The sequence below is a fragment of the Myxine glutinosa genome, chromosome 14 (assembly GCF_964187855.1).
Source record: "Myxine glutinosa chromosome 14, kmMyxGlut1.1, whole genome shotgun sequence".
In the NCBI taxonomy this organism is placed as follows: Eukaryota; Metazoa; Chordata; class Myxini; order Myxiniformes; family Myxinidae; genus Myxine; species Myxine glutinosa.
The window spans coordinates 54,408,574-54,427,780 of NC_136274.1; the positions used below are offsets into that span (position 1 = coordinate 54,408,574).

General features: G+C 43.2%; 1 protein-coding gene across 3 annotated transcripts in view; it reads right to left on the minus strand.

The window, feature by feature from the left end:
• LOC137439789 (paraspeckle component 1) overlaps positions 1 to 19,207 on the minus strand; it is a 116,568-nt gene that overhangs the window by 79,978 nt on the left and 17,383 nt on the right. For all 3 annotated transcript variants that reach the window (XR_010986995.2, XR_010986996.2, XM_068135884.2), the window contains exons 3-7: positions 15,496 to 15,591; positions 12,963 to 13,159; positions 11,346 to 11,430; positions 11,132 to 11,243; positions 5,360 to 5,417 (exon numbers count right to left, since the gene is read on the minus strand). Coding sequence is in view for 1 of the 3 variants with exons in the window: in XM_068135884.2 (XP_067991985.1) it covers positions 5,360 to 5,417; positions 11,132 to 11,243; positions 11,346 to 11,430; positions 12,963 to 13,159; positions 15,496 to 15,591 (548 nt within the window). In the remaining 2 variants the exon portion in view is untranslated. The remainder of the gene's footprint in view (positions 1 to 5,359; positions 5,418 to 11,131; positions 11,244 to 11,345; positions 11,431 to 12,962; positions 13,160 to 15,495; positions 15,592 to 19,207) is intronic.

Below are 19,207 nucleotides of genomic sequence, written 5' to 3' on the forward strand. Positions count from 1 at the left end.
GTGTGATTGTGTGGCACAACTTAAATCTCCGTTGGCATTATTTTTATTTTGGCCTTTGTTGACTTGCTCCGTGTTTTGAATGGTATGATGATACAAGCCACACAACTGAGTATAGAAGCAGCTCTCTTGCCAAATATTAAGCTCACAAAACACAAGTCAGGCAGGCAGAAGCTGTGTCAGACTAGCGTACTCTCTATGTAGGGATGGCGCGGAAAAAAAATGTCGTGCCCATCTGCTACATACAAAACTAAAGTTGGATTATCTTCTTCAAAAACTCACTTAGGCTACATATGAGGACCAACCTGGTCTGTTCAGCTGATTGTCGAGGCAGGGATCACTTTTCAGTTCTCCAGACTGAAGCAAAAGTAAAATAAAGCGAAAACACGGGATCGGTCAAACCCGGGAATTCATCTTCTTGTTCATAATAATAATACTAATAATAATAATAATAATAATAATCTTCTTCAGACGGCATATTTCCGAGCTGCCTCTATCAATGGCAATGATTCTGCTACCATTCGACAGAGTTTTACTTCCTACAACATCCTTTGGTATTATAATTCTCGTAGCTTGAAAGGATTCCACGAAAAGTACTTAAACCTACATTCCTATGTAAAAGAATAGGACTGGGGTAGGCGTGGCTATGACTGTCAATCAGCTTGATGGGGGCGGAGCCGCCAGACACATTTGACTCGGTGTCGGCGTTATGCGTGATAATGTTATGTGGGATCAAATAATATCAGCAGAAATATCACGTCTCAGGAAATGCATTGCTTTTCAGTTATGAAAATAAAATAATAGCGAGGTACCAGTGCTAGACACCGCAAATGGGACACGTGATCACGGACCCTCTAGTCGCAGGTCAAGGTAAAAGCAAACCATGTGATCAATAAACATTCTCGAGTCACGGTTTCTTGGCTACAGATTCGTGACGTTGGCGCATCACTTATGCCGTCGTATAAAACAGCCTGGACAAGGAATCCACTCAAATTGAATCGTGTCTGTGTCTGTGTCATACTTTTTCACGTCTATTCATTAATTACGTACCATTCAAATGTGCCTTTTAACCCTTTAGACTGCTGAGACGCCTGAGACCTTGGCAGACCCTTTAACACTTGACCCAAAAGACCCCCCCCCCCCCTTCCCCCAGGACCCAATAGACCCAAATCACCCAAAAAGTCCCAAAGGACCCAAATCACCCCAAAAGTCCCCAAGGACCCAGAAGTCCTTGATGACCCAAAGGTCCCCGAGGACCCAAAAGACCCCGAGGACCCAAAAGACCCTGAGGACCCAAAAGACCCCGAAGACCCAAAAGACCCCGAAGACCCAAAAGACTCCGAAGACCCAAAAGTTCCCGAAGACCCAAAAGTCCCCAAAGACCCAAAAGTCCCAAAAGACCCCGAAGACCCAAAAGACCCCGAACACCCAAAAGACCCTTGAGGACCCAAAACACCCAGATGACCCAAAACTCCTTGATGACCCAAAATACCCAGATCACCCAAAAGTCCATGAGGACCCAAAAAGTCTCTGATGAACCAAAAGTCCCCGAACACCCAAGAGTCCCCAAAGACCAAAAGTCCCCGAAGATCCAAAAGTCCCCAATTAAAATTGGTCCAATGGATATTTGTTTAATAAATATTTGAACTGACATTTAGTGTTCCTTTCATCTTTGTTTTGGCATACTGCATCACCTGGAGTGGTCAATGGTCAATTAATTGATATTTAAATATAAAGATCCTCGTTTCCTTATGTCTATGCCCTATTAGTATTACCTATGGCTACTGGGGTTGGGGATTTGGGAGAGGGAGGTGGAAGCAGGGGGTGGCAGGGGAACAATTGTTATTTTTTTTAAATAAAAAATTATGCCAGACACCCTCAGTACGCCACTGGTGAGCACGTCTATAAAGTTTGTACTCCAACATTTGTAAATCAGTAGAACATGATCTACTCAAATATTATAATAATTATTCAGCGTATTTCTGAGCTGGGCCTATCTCAATAGCAATGACTGGAGTTTTACTTGGTGCAGAATCCTTTGTTATAATTAGTTTCTCCAGTTCATTTCTACAGTTAAATATTTACAGATACTCTCTGAGAGCACGTTCTCTTGTACTCAACAGGCGCCATCGTAGTTTGGCAAGGCCACACCCTTCCTCACGCTTACTCGATCAACCCTGAACCTTGCTATGCGCATGCGCAGATAAGAAAGCATGTCACGTGTACAGTGTGTTTGACCAACATCTTTCTGATGATTTATAGTGATTTTGTCTGGCGAGAATCTACTCAAGTATTACCAAGGTCATCTGATTTCCCAGAACCAGGATTTGGATACTACAGACAAATACATATATCTTGTCTTGATAAAGTTCTTCATTGAAGTTAATTTTACAAAACTATTATCAGAGAGTGCGCTGGCACTGTCGGCTCTACGTACTAACGTAGGAGGGATGACACGGATAAAAAGAAAGTCGGCCCCACCCACTGATACAAAACAAAGGTTGGAGTATCTTTTCATACGCTCATAGTAGTTTATCAAGGGCATTTGCATTTTTAGTGTACAATACGTTTTATTGGCACTTCAAGTAAGCAAAACAGTAAAAACCACGAGTATCTTTCATGTGTCCGGTTGTGCATAAATTCCTCGAGAGGCTCCGCCCCTTCCCTCTGTCCCTGCCCTATTGGTTAAAGGGAAACCACATCCGTTATTTTGGGCATTTCTAAGTGCAGGTCCTTGTGTGGCCTGAGGCTGGATGAAGACATTACTCTTTGAGAAATGAGCAATAAGACAGAGCTGCAAGATACAGTCAGGGATACGTAAGACAATATAGGAAGACACATGCAGTGTTTGACATTGCTGACCAAGATATCTTGGCACTTTTGCTCCAAGATTGGGTATCCTCTGAGTACCATATACCATTGTGTTATTCCACATTGTAAAAAAATTACAGAAACAAGTTAATAAAAAAATGTATGCTAAATTAAAAAGGCAATGTAGGGATGACAAACTACAGTCTAAAAAAGGTCCTAAACAAGATAGGGATGATGTTGGTTTAGAGAGTAGCTAACAGTATTGCCATCACATAACAATCCCTACATCACTGCCTCCAGACTGTTGTCTAGGGCTACTAGGCCTAGCTAAAAGTATTAGAAGCTCCTATATTTTATTTCTGCATAAGTATAAGAAGCTCCTATATAATTTCAGGGACTTCTTGCAGCTTCAGTTGTCTTTTCTACTTTTCTTTTTTTATCAACTTAGAGTAACCAATCACAAATGCAGATAATTATAGAATCCTGTTATTAGAGATGACGATGCAGTTTGTAAGAAGTTGATGATCATGTACTGATATTATAACATTGTACTCCGGCTGTTAATTTGTAGTCTCAGTATGTGGCTACAATACAAGAGTAATCAAGTACTGTGGTAACCAGTGGAGTGTTTGTAGAAGCTTGAAGCAGTAATTGATGAAGTGTAAATGAGGCAGTGACTTTTTTAAGACTGTAGTTTGTCATCCCTACATTGCGTTTTTAATTTAGCATACATTTTTTTATTAACTTGTTCATAGTCTTCTGGTACCATTTATTAAAAACGAGAAAGACCAAGAAGCCAAAATAGGAAATACCATAGTTTTCAGCATAGCAAGTCCACTTTTTTTCCCTGGATGTCCAGGTTTGACTTGTACTCAGAATGGCCTCATCGCGGTTTAACTTTGAATTGCATCAATGAAAAAGATTGCAAAGTGATATTTTATGAAATAAATTGCGTAATTGTCGATTTAAACCAGTGCTCAGTTGATTACGCTCTTTCACTGATTAAAATGTGTTTATATTGCAATACAATTGTCAGGTGTTCATGTTAATTAAGGAGTAGTGAATGCAACAAAATGTATTGTGCTTTGAGCCAGAACTGATGGTTGATCGTTTTAAATACAGTACCTCTAGGATAACAAATATGTTAAAAAACTATTTACATTCTGAACATTTCCAAAAGGTCATCCCACAAAGTAATTTAAATAATATGCGCAAAACAGCTCATTAATATTCATGACACTGGAAGTACCTTAGCTGGTGACGCTTTATGAGTGTCAGGGAGGAATTAACACCTCTAATGTCCTGAATTACAGCTTCGCTAAGAATTCTATGTCTTATACTCCAAATCGACTTATCTATGAATGAATGAAAGCAAAATGGGGAAATTAGCCAATTTCGACATGTACGCCAAAAACATCGTACATTAATAATGTTTATGAACTACAAATACTGATCAAACCCTCCCTTTTGGATTTGATACCAAAATCCACCAAAATCACACACAGACCCACTTCTTTACGAACGTAAGGTACTTTTCAAAGTGGGGACGAGCCCACAAAACCCCACATTCAATGTCATTTCAACATTGGAATGCACAATTAGGCAAGAACTCAGTCCCAGCTCGATCTGTTTTCCAGATTGGAGGCTATGCAATGCCCTTTTTACCTGTACACAATACGTGACAAAAATGTTGAACAATGTGGAGCCAGTTATCCTGTGTATTAGACGGGATGTTTTTGGTTTTTTTTGCTTCAGCATGTTTAATCTCTAATCATAATGTTTAATTAATCATGTTTAATTAAAAATAAAAAATATATAGATAAACTCAGCAATAATCTCCACCTCAGAGGTCATTACTTATTAACTGCTTTACGATAAAACTAACACCAAACAGGCAATTACTCTCTCTGTAGAACAGCATCTACTAAAAAAAAAAGAAAAGAAAAAAAAGACACGAAACCGTGCAATAAATAGATACTTTAAAGAGAAGGAAGAGTTTAGGGTCAAAGTGTATAACTGTAGGATTGCACTGCTCCGACCCGCCCTCCAAGACCTTTGCCATATTGTCTCCAGAAGCTCGCGATGCAATCTTTGCTAGTCTTTGCGAGACAATCGTGTGATGTGGTGCGACTGTTTCGTATTATTTATAATAATGAGTACATTTTACAACCTACAATTCACCTCATTGTGGAAACGCATTAATCTTCATTCAATAATGAAAAGGACCAGACTACTGGACTGTGCGACGTTAGTAAATATCAGTGCACCAAACTCGAGTCGCCAGCTTGATGTGCAAAAATAATACAGGTACAATAATACAATCCCACATATGCTTTTTTTGAACCATCAATGTTGATGCATATACAAGTGAAATCTGAGAGGATAAAGGTGCTTGATGTATGGCTTTGAAGGCATGTGTAAAGAGTCGTAATGAAGACCAAGAAGAGAGAGAAAACCTGCACACACTTAATTGAGAAAAAGAAATGAGGGAAGTGACCGACACAGACTGCACAGACAGTTTTGGTTTGCCGTCGATGTTCATGTTGCCTACCTCCCATTCCCATGGTACCGCGTGGAACCATTTCAGCCATACGTAGGTCCTGCTCCCTCTGAAAATCGGGCACACATTTAACCATGTTTACGGTGAAACAGGATAAAACACGCACAACTTGTATTTTTTCTTTTTTAAACATGCACTATGGTTGTTATGTTCAACCTCCACCACATTTTGGTGTAACAATGTAGAAGCTGTAATAAATTATAATTATAATAATAATAATGCTGTAACATTATAGAAGAAAAGCATGGCAAGGCATTGCAGAATAAATTTAACAAAATTTACATGCAAACGGCTGAAAATGCTTAAAACCGCTTTGTGAAATATTATTCACTCAAACTCTTAATGAAATAAGAAATGATCAGCACTTATCAAAGCACACTGAGGTAATTGTAAATAGTTTTGTGCTTGTGGTACCCAAAATTGTCCGTCACCACGGTCACTCACCCTTAGTATTTCACATACTAAGTGATAAATAAATGGATGTGCCATCATTACATACGTTAATGTATGTTAAATTGGGTGTCCCCGCATGGTAAAGATCCCACTGTGTATGTCGTGAAGAGTAGGCGAGTTATCGCCGGCACCCAAAGTTCCAAATTCCTGCCGGGACTGGGGGTAGCAAGTCTGGTCTGGTCTTCTTCGAGGTTCCTCGATACCAGGTTACAATGCTTACTTTCTCAGAGTACAGTTACTGTCTGGGAAGCACAATTGCATGATAAACACACATTGGCATTGACTCAGCAGTTCACTAGTTAAATATGGGTCACACGTTTCATGTGAACTGCATTCTTAAAAGAAAAAGGGCAAGAAATTCATTCACAGACGACTCTTGAAACAGTGACATCCAATTTATTTATGGACAACCCCCCACCAACCAGTGCCATCCAATTTATGGACGACCCCCACCGACCAGTGTCGGCCAGCCAATTTATAAACAACCCCCAGAGACCAGTGAATAACGAATGAATGAATGATCGTTTTAAGGCCATTTTTCCCCGCTAGAGTGGGGATTTGCCTTGCGGGCCCCATGACAATCATGGTTCCCTGTTAGAGGCAATGTTTTTATGACAGGATGCCCTTCCTGACGCCAAACCTTAGTCGCCTCTTACGATGCGCAGGGATACGGTGTACCTATTCTAAATCGGGGTACACACCGGGATCATTCATCCCAGCAAGCTGGTACTCAATTTGCCGACCGCAGAAGGATAACAGGCTGAGTTAACCCCCCTGGTGTTAATTCAGCGATCGACCGGGATTCGATCTCAGGCTCCTCGGAACCCAAGCCTGCACCCTAACCGCCTAGCCCACCGACCAGTGATGTCCAATTTATAGAGACATTTAGACACTTGGACTGATGTAGACCTATTTGAAGAAGCCACTTGGCTAAGTGTAGGCCTATTTACAACAAGAGGGAGAATTACTTTGCAATACATATCCCCTACTGATGTGATATTTTCTTCATCCAAAAAGGGCACAACTGTGAAAAGTTTATGAAACGTCCTGAAGCACAAACTTGTTCTGTAACTTACAGTAATAGAGCCATGTACCGAGTTTCAGGTGAATATGTTAAAGGATAAGGGTGGAAAGTCTGTTAAATCCCAGGTGGTGGGACGTTTGATGGACGGACAGACAGAAAGACAATCGATAGACCCCTCTGGTGAAACCGGTAGGGAACCAAAACGATTTCACCAGTGTAACGACCTACAGATGATCGGGAGACATTTTACGAGTAGCCTACTTTGTATTGGTAAGAATACCATAAGAGATTCAAACTGAAGGCATTTTATAGGTTCTTAATGGATTCAATTGATGTGGGTAGGAAGAGGGTTTGGGAGACTGTGGGGGAGGAGGGAGAGGAGCACAGGGGGAGATCGAGCAAAATAAGCTTCTGACATGTATTTCAAATCTTCTGTGCAAGAAAGCAGAAATACGAGGGCCAGTGAATAAGTAAACTTAAATGTCGATATAAATTTGAGAATGTAATGTGTGCAGTTGTAGACGACATATGTTATATCTATGGGTAAGAGTCATGTATTGCCTGTTTTAGATCTGGCAACATTGAGCATGTGACGTCAGTAGAGCAGTTCCAAGATGGCGGCTCCCTTAGAAGCATGCACCAGTGAAGAGCAACGTTCTGTCATCCGTTTCTTGGGAAGTGAGGGTGTGAATCCCAGTGAAATCCATCGCAGAATGAAGATGCAATATGGTGACGCATGTTTATCGCTGCAGCAAGTGTAAGACTGGGACAGGAAGTTTAAAAGTGGAGTGTCCAGTGTGGCAGACGCTGCTCGCTTGGGCCGGCCTCACACAGCCGACACACCAGAAGTGGTTGCAGGAGTTGAGCGCTTGCTACGGGCAAACCATGGCATTACGCTGGATGAAGTGGTCTCCGAATTGAACATTAGCCATGGTTCAGCACACCACATCATTCACCACGTGCTGGGGTTCCGCAAAGTGTCGGCAAGGTGGGTGCCCAGACAACTCGCACCCGAACTGAAAGAACGGCGAGTGGACGCATGTGAAAAACTTCTGCAATGTTACGAAACAGAAGGCGACGTTTTCTTACAGCGCGTAGTGACTAGGAACGAAAGCTGGGTCCACTACTTTCAGCCAAAAACAAAGAGGGCAAGCAAAGAGTGGTGCCATTCAACTTCACCTGAGCCCAAAAATTTCCGCACACAGCCCTCCGCTGGAAATGTGATGCTGACGCTCTTCTGTGATAGCTGAGGCCCACTTGTAGAGCATTACATGCCCAGAGCGACCACAGTCACCAGTGCATCATACTGCGACCTCCTTAAAAATTATCTGAAACCAGCAATCAGATCAAAACGTCGTGGACTACTCACTACAGGTGTTTTGCTGCAGCATGACAATGCGTGGCCCCATACTGCCCGCGCTACAGCTGCAACAATCGAGGACCTGCATTTTGAGTGTCTTCCTCATCTACCCTACTCGCCAGACCTCACCCCTTCGGATTACATATTTTGGCCACTTAAAGAGGCGCTTGGTGGAACCACTTTCCGATCCAACGAAGAGGTCCAAGAGGCGGTGCACAAATGGCCACACAAGCAGCCAAAAGGCTTTTTTTTTTTCCAAGAGGAATCCAGGCCTTAGTAAAGCGCTTGAAAAAATGCATTGAACGCAATGGAGATTTATGTTGAAAAATAACAGTTGTTACACACGTACATGCAATAAACAAGTAGTGAAAAATATTTTAAGGTTACTTAATGACTGCCCGGCGTGTATATTTTTTTTCCCGGAAAAATAATCTTTAGCCAGATGTAATGGTTAGAGCCTCTGCTATGAGCATGAGAGGTCAGAGGTTCACACCCCAGCAGGGTTTTACCAAAGACTATTAAAAATGATACTGCTACCTTGCATGATACTCAGCATTAAAGGATAGAGCACGGACAATCAACCATAGGTTGGAGACCATTGTGCAGAATTGATGAGCTGAATGCAGAGTTCATCGATGGGTCTTTTACTCTGACTTAACGCTCCCTCCCCCCGCCTCCACTCCAACCCCACCCCCACATCTCACCCAAACTCCCATACTTTCACGATACCATGACGAGGCAACCTAAAAGCACACTCGCTCAATACAAGAGTCTTCATCCTGCCTATCAAGAAGTCTCAGACGTCAAGCATTTATCAAGCTCCACATTTACTGTCTCATCTGTCATTAAATGTCAACATGATCCCTTCATGGATGCCCTTAATGAACCATATCAAGTCGTCAAGTGACCTTGCAATGCATGCTTGTTGAAAAATTCTGGGGATGTTGACTATTATCGAAATTCACCCTTTTAAAGATACTGAATTATCAAAGCCTGCAGTGTTCAGGACATCCATATTAAAAGACAGCTTGAAGACCGTGAGAGAGGGGATGGGACGGAGGGGAGAAAAACCCTGGAGTTAGAATTGTTAAGAATGATGTTGTGACCTGACAATGCACAATTCGTTAATAGTAGTGCAATAAATCAAACCAAGGAGTCTACCCCAATGGCACAACCACATCCAATGGGGGAGAGTAAATAGAAAAGTGAAACATATAATTTTTGTAATATCCATACAAGCTTAGTTACAAGTAAAACGGATGCCCAGGTCAAATTTGAAGCAGTCATAGCGGGCGACTCCAACAGTAACAGTTTTCAAGTTGTTAAAATTAAGGTTTCCTGGCTTGATTTAATTCTCCTTCAAGTATCAACCTACCCTTTTTTGCCTACCCATGTGGTCACACGTGGTGTCGGATGGCATTCATCGATTCGATTCTCAATTCAAAAATATAGAATACGAGCATTTTCAAACAAGGTGATCGGCCTACAATGCATTGCCATACATGTGTAGAAACCCTGAGTAACAACAGTTACCAGGGCATAATATATGGTGCGTGCGAGGTGACGATCGATATTGTTGCAGTTGAGGAAAAGACACCGGGGTGACGCACAACACATAAGGAACCCTCAGATATTTCATTAACAAGTGTTTGGTCCGATTACCTTTCCCCTCGTACGTTAAGAGCTACACGCTGAATCTGTGAGTGAAGTCGGTGCTCCATGAGAGGAGGTTCCCTTGGAAGCCATAAGCAGAGAGTTTGGAGATCCAGGTGGAGTGCAAGACTGTATAAAATGTTCAAGATGTGTCCAGATAGACGGCCCTGATCTCGTGTCAGAGATTAATGGCTTCCATCCATTATTGGAAGAACCCTGGTGTTGGGCTAGCGGCTAGGGTGCCGGCTTAGGATCCCAGGATCCTGGGTTCGAATCCCGGTCGATCGCTGAATTAACGCCAGGGGGGTTGACTCAGCCTGTCATCCTTCCGAAGTCGGCTAATTGAGTACCAGTTCACTGGTAATTCCCTGTTTGTCGCTAAAGGCGGCAAAAAGGGTTGGCGTCAGGAAGGGCATCCGGCCGTAAAACATTGCTTCAAAAAGGGGACCAAAAAACAACAACAACCACGGTTCCCGAAAAAGGCCAACCCCCGCTGGCGGGGAAAAATGGCCTCTAAAGGTGGTTTTATCCATTATTGGAAGAGTACAAGCAGCATGTCCAGGGAAGAATTCCCGGATCTGAAACCGAACTGATGATCCAAGATCAGGCCGTTGGAGAAAAGGAAGGATTTCATGTTTTTTTCTCACTTCCCATCCATGTCCAGTGCAACAAAGTGACGAGGTGCAGACTCCTGAGTTGTGAGTTGGCCACAAGTTATCGGGCTGTCGTACTCTATCCAATGCGGCCACTTGCTGGTAATAACAGGAAATGGTAGAAACGTGACGCTGCTCATCCACAGATATGGCTCATGTTTTTGTGAGTCTGATTTGCACCCAGGACCACAACAATTATTAACCACCTCAAAACCATCGTCAGTTTGACTCTTTTGTTTGAATAATGAAAATTGTGTTGCAAAGATGTTCGAATTACAGATTTTGCTCCAGCGACGGCAGACTGAAAGTGCCCTAATTAACTGAAGTGAGTCACTGAAAGCACATGCACAGAGCATGTACGAAAGGAATTGTTTGTGTTCCCGAGACAATGGAAAAGTCATGTATTGGCTGAAAGCTTATAACCTTCATAAAAGGTTGATCAATACAATTGACCATTCCAAGGTGGTATTTGCCGTTTCTCAGGCCTAAATCAACAAAATAGGTAAGACATGTCCAAAAGTAGCATTTTTAAAGATGAAAAACTAAAATATAACGAACAAGGCAAGCGGATCACCTCAAAGCAATGAGACGACAACCTCCAGCTGTGAACGAGTACTTACGGTATCCATAAAGCTCATCCTGTAAGTCTCCTGTTGCCGTCTCAAAATATCCTCTTGTTCCCGCTGACGCCGCATCATTTCTTCTTCCCTCCGCCGACGCTCCTCCTCATGCCTGCAAGGTTATCCTTAGCATCACCGCAATCACAACCAACCAAAGTCATCTTCAAATGCATAAAGTGCTGAATTGACAACAAGCCTCAAGTTGGGTACTCGCCTCAATTCGAGGTCCTTGCGTTTTTGAAGCTCCTGGTTACGAAGCTCTTCCAAGCGCCGGAGTTCTTCTTGACGTCTCATCAGATCTGCAGAAAAAATGGATATTAACCCTTTGAGTACGGGATTTTTTTTTGATAATAATACCCCCGGTATGGGATTAATTTGGCATTTTGGTACGGGAATGCAACCACATACTGACGATCTATTTATAGGTATAGTCGATGACGTGTAGTAACGTCATGCGCACACAAAACGTTTTCGCGGGTTGCGGCACTGGACGTCATCCATACTCAAAGGGTTAATATTGACAAAATATTTGTTCAAGCACTTTAGTTTGCAAGTTGTTGAGTTATCAGCAGCCATACGTATGTCCTGGTACTAAACCCTGGTGTTGGGCTAGCGGCTAGGGTGCCGGCTTAGGATCCTAGGATCCTGGGTTCGAATCCCGGTCGATTGCTGAATTAACGCCAGGGGGGTTGACTCAGCCTGTCATCCTTCCGAGGTCGGCTAATTGAGTACCAGTTCACTGGTAATTCCCTGTTTGTCGTTAAAGGCGGCAAAAAGGGTTGGCGTCAGGAAGGGCATCCGGCCGTAAAACATTGCTTCAAAAAGGGGACCAAAAAAACAACAACAACCACGGTGCCCGAAAAAGGCCAACCCCCGCTTGCGGGGAAAAATGGCCTCTAAAGGTGGTTATACGTATGTCCTGGTGGCACCGAAGGTTAAGCACCGAAGGTGGACATACGTTATGTTTTCACATGTCTTATGGTCTGTTTGTTTAAGGTTATGTCTCGTGTCAAAGGCTATGTCGAAGGTTAAGGTTATGTCAAAGGTGATGTCTGTCTGTTTGTCTGTCTGTGCACAAGATATCTCAAAAAGTTGTGGACGGTTTCAGACGAAATTTGGCAGACAGGTAGTGAATGTGACAAAGACAAAATGATTAGATTTTGGTGAAGCTCTCTGGTGAAGATTTTGGTGAAGATCTGAAGACTCAGATCCAGCAACTAGAATTTTTAAGTGTTTCTTCACCTTTGGGAGATAGGGCCAAAAACGCCAAAAACGACAGCAGGATATCTCAAAAAAGTTGTGCATGGATTTGGACGAAACATGGTGGAGACGTTGGGTGTGTGTGACAAGGATGAATTGGTTCAATTTTGGTGAAGATCTGAATATGGATTTGGATACGAGTTATTTAATTTTTAAGCGATTCTTTACCATTGAACGATCGGCCGAAAAGCGATATATAACAACAACATGCATTTTAAGGCCATTTTCCCTGCAAGAGCGGGGGTTAGCCTTGCGGTCCCCATGACAATGTTCTCCATTTTGCCCTATTTTCTGCATCTCCCCTTGTTAACCCCCTTGCCCGCATGATATTTTAAAAAGTTATGGACGAGTTATGACTAAACTTGGTGGACGAGTTCGTTAGGTGACAAGAACAAGAACAAGATTACATTTTGGTTCAGGTCCGAATGCAGATCCGGCCAATCAGTGGGATGGAAACCATAAACTGCTCAGTCTGGTGGAGGTATGCGCTGTACCGAGTGCAGTGCCGTTCTAGTTTGTTTTTTTTTACTGAGATTACACTACAAACTATTAGCTTGATGAAGTGTCGAACCTTGGCGCATGAGCATGGCCTGATGCTCGTGGAAGGCGGCTTCCATCTCTGCTTCCAACTTTTCTCGAGCCTCTTTCATGTTCTTCTCTACCTGCTCCCTCTGCTGCTTTTCCATGTCATCAAGAGCCTTCCAACGAGATGAGTACTCGTACTCAAACGTTCCTGGCTGAGCAAAGCGCGGTGGGTGCTCTCGCTCCCTAGGAAGATAATGCAACGTGTTTAGACCAACAGGATAGGGATAAAGTTTTCAACTACAACAACAACAACAACAACAACAACAACAACATGCATTTTAAGGCCATTTTCCCTGCTAGAGCGGGGGTTAGCCTTGCGGTCCCCATGACAATCTTCTCCATTTTGCCCTATTTTCTGCATCTCTCCTTGTTAACCCCCTTGCCCGCATTTCTTCTTCCACCATCTTTAGCCAAGTCTTTCTCGGTCTTCCCCGTCCTCTACTTCCTTCTACATTAACTTCCATCACTCTTCTCAACCAGTCACTTTCATCCTTCCTCAATACATGACCAAACCATCGCAACCTGTTCCTCTTCACAGCATCAATCACAGGCAATATTCCCATCATCTTTCGCAATTCATCATTTGTCTTCCTCTCTCTCAACGATACTCCGCACATCCATCGAACCATTCACATTTCCACCCTTTCCAGCCTTCGTTGCTGCTCTACGTTCATTACCCATGTCTCGCTCCTATAAATCATAACACTTCTCACACATGCAGCATACACCTTTCCCTTCAGCTTCAGCGACACTCTCCTCCTCATCAGGACGCCACTCAGTTCCCGAAACTTCTTCCATGCACATCTCACTCGAGCAACCGTTGCCGAGTCTGATCCACCTTCTCCATTCAGCATGTCTCCGAGGTAGCAAAATGTTTTCACACCTTCCAGCTTCACGTCGTCTCCAAGATCCAACTCAACATTTCCTCCATCTGCAGCTCCCTCTGTGCACACCTTACATTTGAATGTAGCTGCCACACTGGTAAATGACCCTCTCAGACCAGTACATTTTTGATGAACCCACTCAGCACACATTGTACATTGAATGGAGTTCACTCCGACACCCTTCCTGCACACAGCACACGGCCACTTCCCAGTTCTTTCCACCTCACCACATGCTTTACCACTTGCCATCACCTTTGTCTTTCCGATATTCACCTTCAGACCTTTTGTCTCCATACATTCCTTCCACTTGTTCATCTTTTCCTTCAGTCCATCCATACTTTCCGCAATCAACACCAGATCATCTGCATACAACAACTCCCACGGTAAACCCTCCTTTACGTTCTGAGCCAGCACCTCCATCACAGCTACAAATAGTAGCGGACTTAGTACCGACCCCTGATGCACTCCCACCTTCACCTCAAACTCACCACTGTTCCCGTCCTTCGTCCTTACAGCTGTGTGCGCTCTTTTGTACATTGCCATCACTACTCTGATCAACCATTCCTCCACTCCTAACTTCCTCAATGCCCATGTCAATACTTTGCGTGGAACCCTATCGAATGCTTTCTCCAGATCAACAAACCCAAAAAACAACTTCTTCCTCTTATCCATGTACTTCTCCTGCAACTGCCTCACAATGAAAAGTGCATCTGTCGTTCCTCTTCCTGGCATAAATCCAAACTGCATTTCGTCGATCTTCACTTTCTTCCTTATCCTCCTCTCCAACACCCTTTCCAATACCTTCATTCCATGCTCCAATAACTTTATCGCTCGGTACGAGCCACACTCCAGAGGGTCACCTTTCCCCTTGTATAGAGGGACGAGGGTACTCAGTTCCCAATCCACTGGAATGCGGCCTTCTTTCACCACCAGATTACAGATCTCTGTCATTCTCTTCACACCCCAATTTCCTGCTGCCTTCAACATATCTCCCACAACTCCCGTCGGCCCTCCCGCTTTTCCACTCTTCATTGCTTTTATCGCTTCCTCAACTTCCTTCTCAGTTATCTTCTCTGCCGGTCCTAAAACTGGGTTACTCTCTATGTTGCCATCCCATTCATTCTCTGTATTCAACAGCATTTCCATATATCTTTTCCATCTTCCTTTAATTCCATCTGGGTCGACAACGATTTGTCCCACTTCATCCTTCAAGCAACTCACCCCCATCACATCACACCTCTCTTTCGCTATGTGCTTTGCAATCCTGAATACTGCTTTCTGACCCTCTTCCGAATCCAAGTGTTCTCCGAACATTTTCCTACATGCCTCCTGTGCCTTTGCTACCTCTTTCTTTGCAGCCTTCCTGGCTGCCTTATAACTTTCATGCTCTGCTGTTTCTGCTCCCGTACCCTTCGCCTTCTGCCACTCTTTGAACTTCTTCCTCTTCTCGTCAATCCTCTTTCCAACTTCAACATCCCACCACCATGTTTCCGAGTGCCTCGGTGGTCCTTTTGTCCATCCACATACCTCACCAACGGCTCCCTCACCAACGGCTTTTCAACTACAATCAATGAAAAACAATCAAGTCATTAAAGAGGAATGCAGAGGAAAGCATTCCATACCAGATGCACTTACTTCTGGAAAAGAGGATGTTTCTGGATAGACCTCTCAGGCAATCCATCATCTTCATCAAACTGCTCCAATGGCTCCACAATCACAGGGCGTGGAGATCTAATGGAAAGGAGTGTTATATATGAGCACACGTCACTTCACAAATAACCTCCAACAACACACAACAACATGCATTTTAAGGCCATTTTCCCTGCTAGAGCGGGGGTTAGCCTTCACAAATAACCTCCAAGTAATTAAATTCCATTTTCATATTGGTCACCACCAACCTCTTGGACTGCGCAATGAAAAATCTACACGAGAGTAAATGAATAACATGGAACGATTACTTTAGATACCGTAAGTACAACAAAGGTACCTGTAATCAGTATTGAAAATATTTGGTGGTTATAATATCCATTTGAATGTATCCTTAAAATGTGAATGTGTGAAGAAAAAGAAAACTGCAAATGCATTCAAGAGATGCAAGACAGTAGTCCAACTTTGAACTTGACTTGCAGAGCAACGATTGTCGATTATTTTGATTGAATTTATTTTCCTTAAGTGTTGGCAACTGACATCCAAAATGCAGAGCTTCTGTGGCTGTGTGCCCAATTGCCAAAATCTACAACTAAAAAGAGAGGAGGTGTGTACATGGACATGTCAGACAAAAAAAACAACAAAAAAAACCAAGGATCAGAGATTGCAGACCCTCACCAGGACATGTTTGCGTTTTGTGTGTTGTGTATTAGTTGCAGTGTTTGTGTGGTTTATTGATGACATAGATTTATGCTCAATCCAATAAGGCTGCTGAACAACGTGACTGATGACGTCATCAATTTAATTCTCCCATACATTTTTTGTGTAGACCATGCACAATAAATTTCAAACTGTTCGGATCAAGCATTCTACTTGTTTAATTATGACATCATAAGGAAGGCACTGATGACATCATCATGAATGTATGTTGTTCTCCATGAGGAGTACTTGACAATGAGCCATATTTCAATTTTTTCCATGGAGCAGTTTTGGACATAAAGGTGCAAAGTGTTGCGGTTTTTCCAAGATGGCGCCCATACCACGTGACCCGTGAGGTGACAACTATCAAGAAATTCTACATGAGTTGTTTTTTGATGAAAATTTATTGGGAATTGGACCAATGGTTGCAGAGAAAAACACACTCACGTTCTGTGTGGACAAAGACAGACAAACAAACTTACCCAAATGCAATACCCTCTTTTCAGGCGAGGGTAATAAAAATAAATCACATGAAACTTTATTGTTTACGGTGAAAAAACAAATCGTCAAAATTGATGATTGCCAAATTTAGTAATCAAAAAATAAAAAACCTTGGTGAAAAGGATTTAAAAAACGATATAGAGCATGATATTGGAAAAAGCTGTGGACGGATGATGACAAAACTAGGTGGATGAGTTGGTTTGGTGACAAAAACGAGCAGATTCGATTTTGGTTCAGGTTTTGTTTTGGATGCAGATCCGGCCTTTCAGTGGGATACAAAACAAACTGGTCAGCCTGGTGGATGTATGCACTCTGCCGAGTGCCGTTCTAGTTAAACTGCGCTCGCGAAGCAAAAAGCGGGGTTAAGCATTCAGTTGTATTCAGTTGTGAACATGTGCCGTGTGCCGTACGTGTCTGCATTTTAAAAATGCATTTTCTTGGCAACCATTGGTCCAATTGAGACAATTTTACCATACAAGCACCTCCGCCTGTACAATTTTTTTATTAATAATTATGACGTCATAGGTCACGTGGTTCGGACGCCATCTTGGCAAAACGTTACACCTCTATATCTCCCAAACCACTCGATGGGAAAAAATGAACGTGGCTCATTGTCAAATACTCACCATGGGTAATAAGATATGTTGATGGTGATGTCATCGGCGCCTTAATTATGACGTCATAATTCGACAAGTACAACGCTTGATCTGATCAGTATGAATAAAACAAAAATTCCTCTGCAACTGTTAGACCGATGGACAAAATTTTCAGAATATGTGCAGCTCCTGTAGAATGTTTTAATGATAATTATAACGTGGTACAGACAGCATAGATACATAGGTACAGATAGGTACAGATACATAGGTACATAAGTACAGAGATACATAGGTACACCATAGGTACAAATAGGTCACGTGGTACAGACACCGCATGATGGTTGATGCATGACGATACAGAAACCAATACAGACACCGCATGATACAGAAAATGATGATTGGAAAGCTCTTGGTGAACGTCATCTCGGGATATGCTCCGCAGGTTGGTCGAAGCGATGAAGAGAAGGACAAGTTCTGGTGTGCGATAGAGAAGCTGATGGAAAACGTGAAAGATAAGGAAGTTGTTGTGGTAGGAGGAGACCTAAATGGACATGTGGGAAGGAGTATGGATGGTTTTGACGGAGTTCATGGGGGTTACGGATATGGTGTGAGAAATGGAGAGGAAAAAAAAAACAATAAAAAAAAAAACACCTTTAGAGGCCATTTTTCCCCGCAAGCGGGGGTTGGCCTTTTTCGGGAACTGTGGTTGTTGTTTTTCGGTCCCCTTTTTGAAGCAATGTTTTACGGCCGGATGCCCTTCCTGACGCCAACCCTTTTTGCCGCCTTTAACGACAAGCAGGGAATTACCAGTGAGCTGGTACTCAATTAGCTGACCTCGGAAGGATGACAGGCTGAGTCAACCCCCCTGGCGTTAATTCAGCGATCGACCGGGATTCGAACCCAGGATCCTAGGATCCTAAGCCGGCACCCTAGCCGCTAGCCCAACACCAGGGATTATTATTATTATTATCAATTAGATTATTATCAACACCAGGGTGTGAGAAATGGAGAAGGTGAAAGGATTTTGGAGTTTGCTGATGGAGCTGATTTGTTGATTTGTAATACTCAGTTCCAGAAAGAGGATAATAAGCTTGTTACATACACGTCAGGTGGGTCGACGACAACCGTTGACTACCTGATGGTGCGTAGGCGAGATAGGGGGCACCTCAGGGACACAAAGGTGATCCCGGGGGAGGAGGCTGTTTCACAGCACCACTTGGTTGTCTGCGACGTAAGGGTGAAAGGTGCGAGGAGAGCTCGGCGGGTGAAGTACCAACCGAGAATGAAGGTGTGGAGGTTGAAAGAGGTGACAGTAAGGGAGGCATTAAAAGAGAGGCTGAGTAGGGTAGAGGATGATGTGGTTGAGCTTGAAAGTGGTTGGATGTCAATGAAAGCTAGTCTGTTGGGAGCCGTTGGTGAGGTATGTGGATGGACAAAAGGACCACCGAGGCACTCGGAAACATGGTGGTGGGATGATGAAGTTGGAAAGAGGATCGACGAGAAGAGGAAGAAGTTCAAGGAGTGACAGAAGGCGAAGGGTACGGGAGCAGAAACAGCAGAACATGAAAGTTATAAGGCAGCCAGGAAGGCTGCAAAGAAAGAGGTAGCAAAGGCGCAGGAGGCATGTAGGAAAATGTTCGGAGAACGCTTGGATTCGGAAGAGGGTCAGAAAGCAGTATTCAGGATTGCAAAGCAGATAGCGAAAGAGAGGTTTGATGTGATGGGGGTGAGTTGCTTGAAGGATGAAGTGGGACAAATCGTTGTCGACCCAGATGGAATTAAAGGAAGATGGAAAAGATATATGGAAATGCTGTTGAATACAGAGAATGAATGGGATGGCAACATAGAGAGTAACCCAGTTTTAGGACCGGCAGAGAAGATAACTGAGAAGGAAGTTGAGGAAG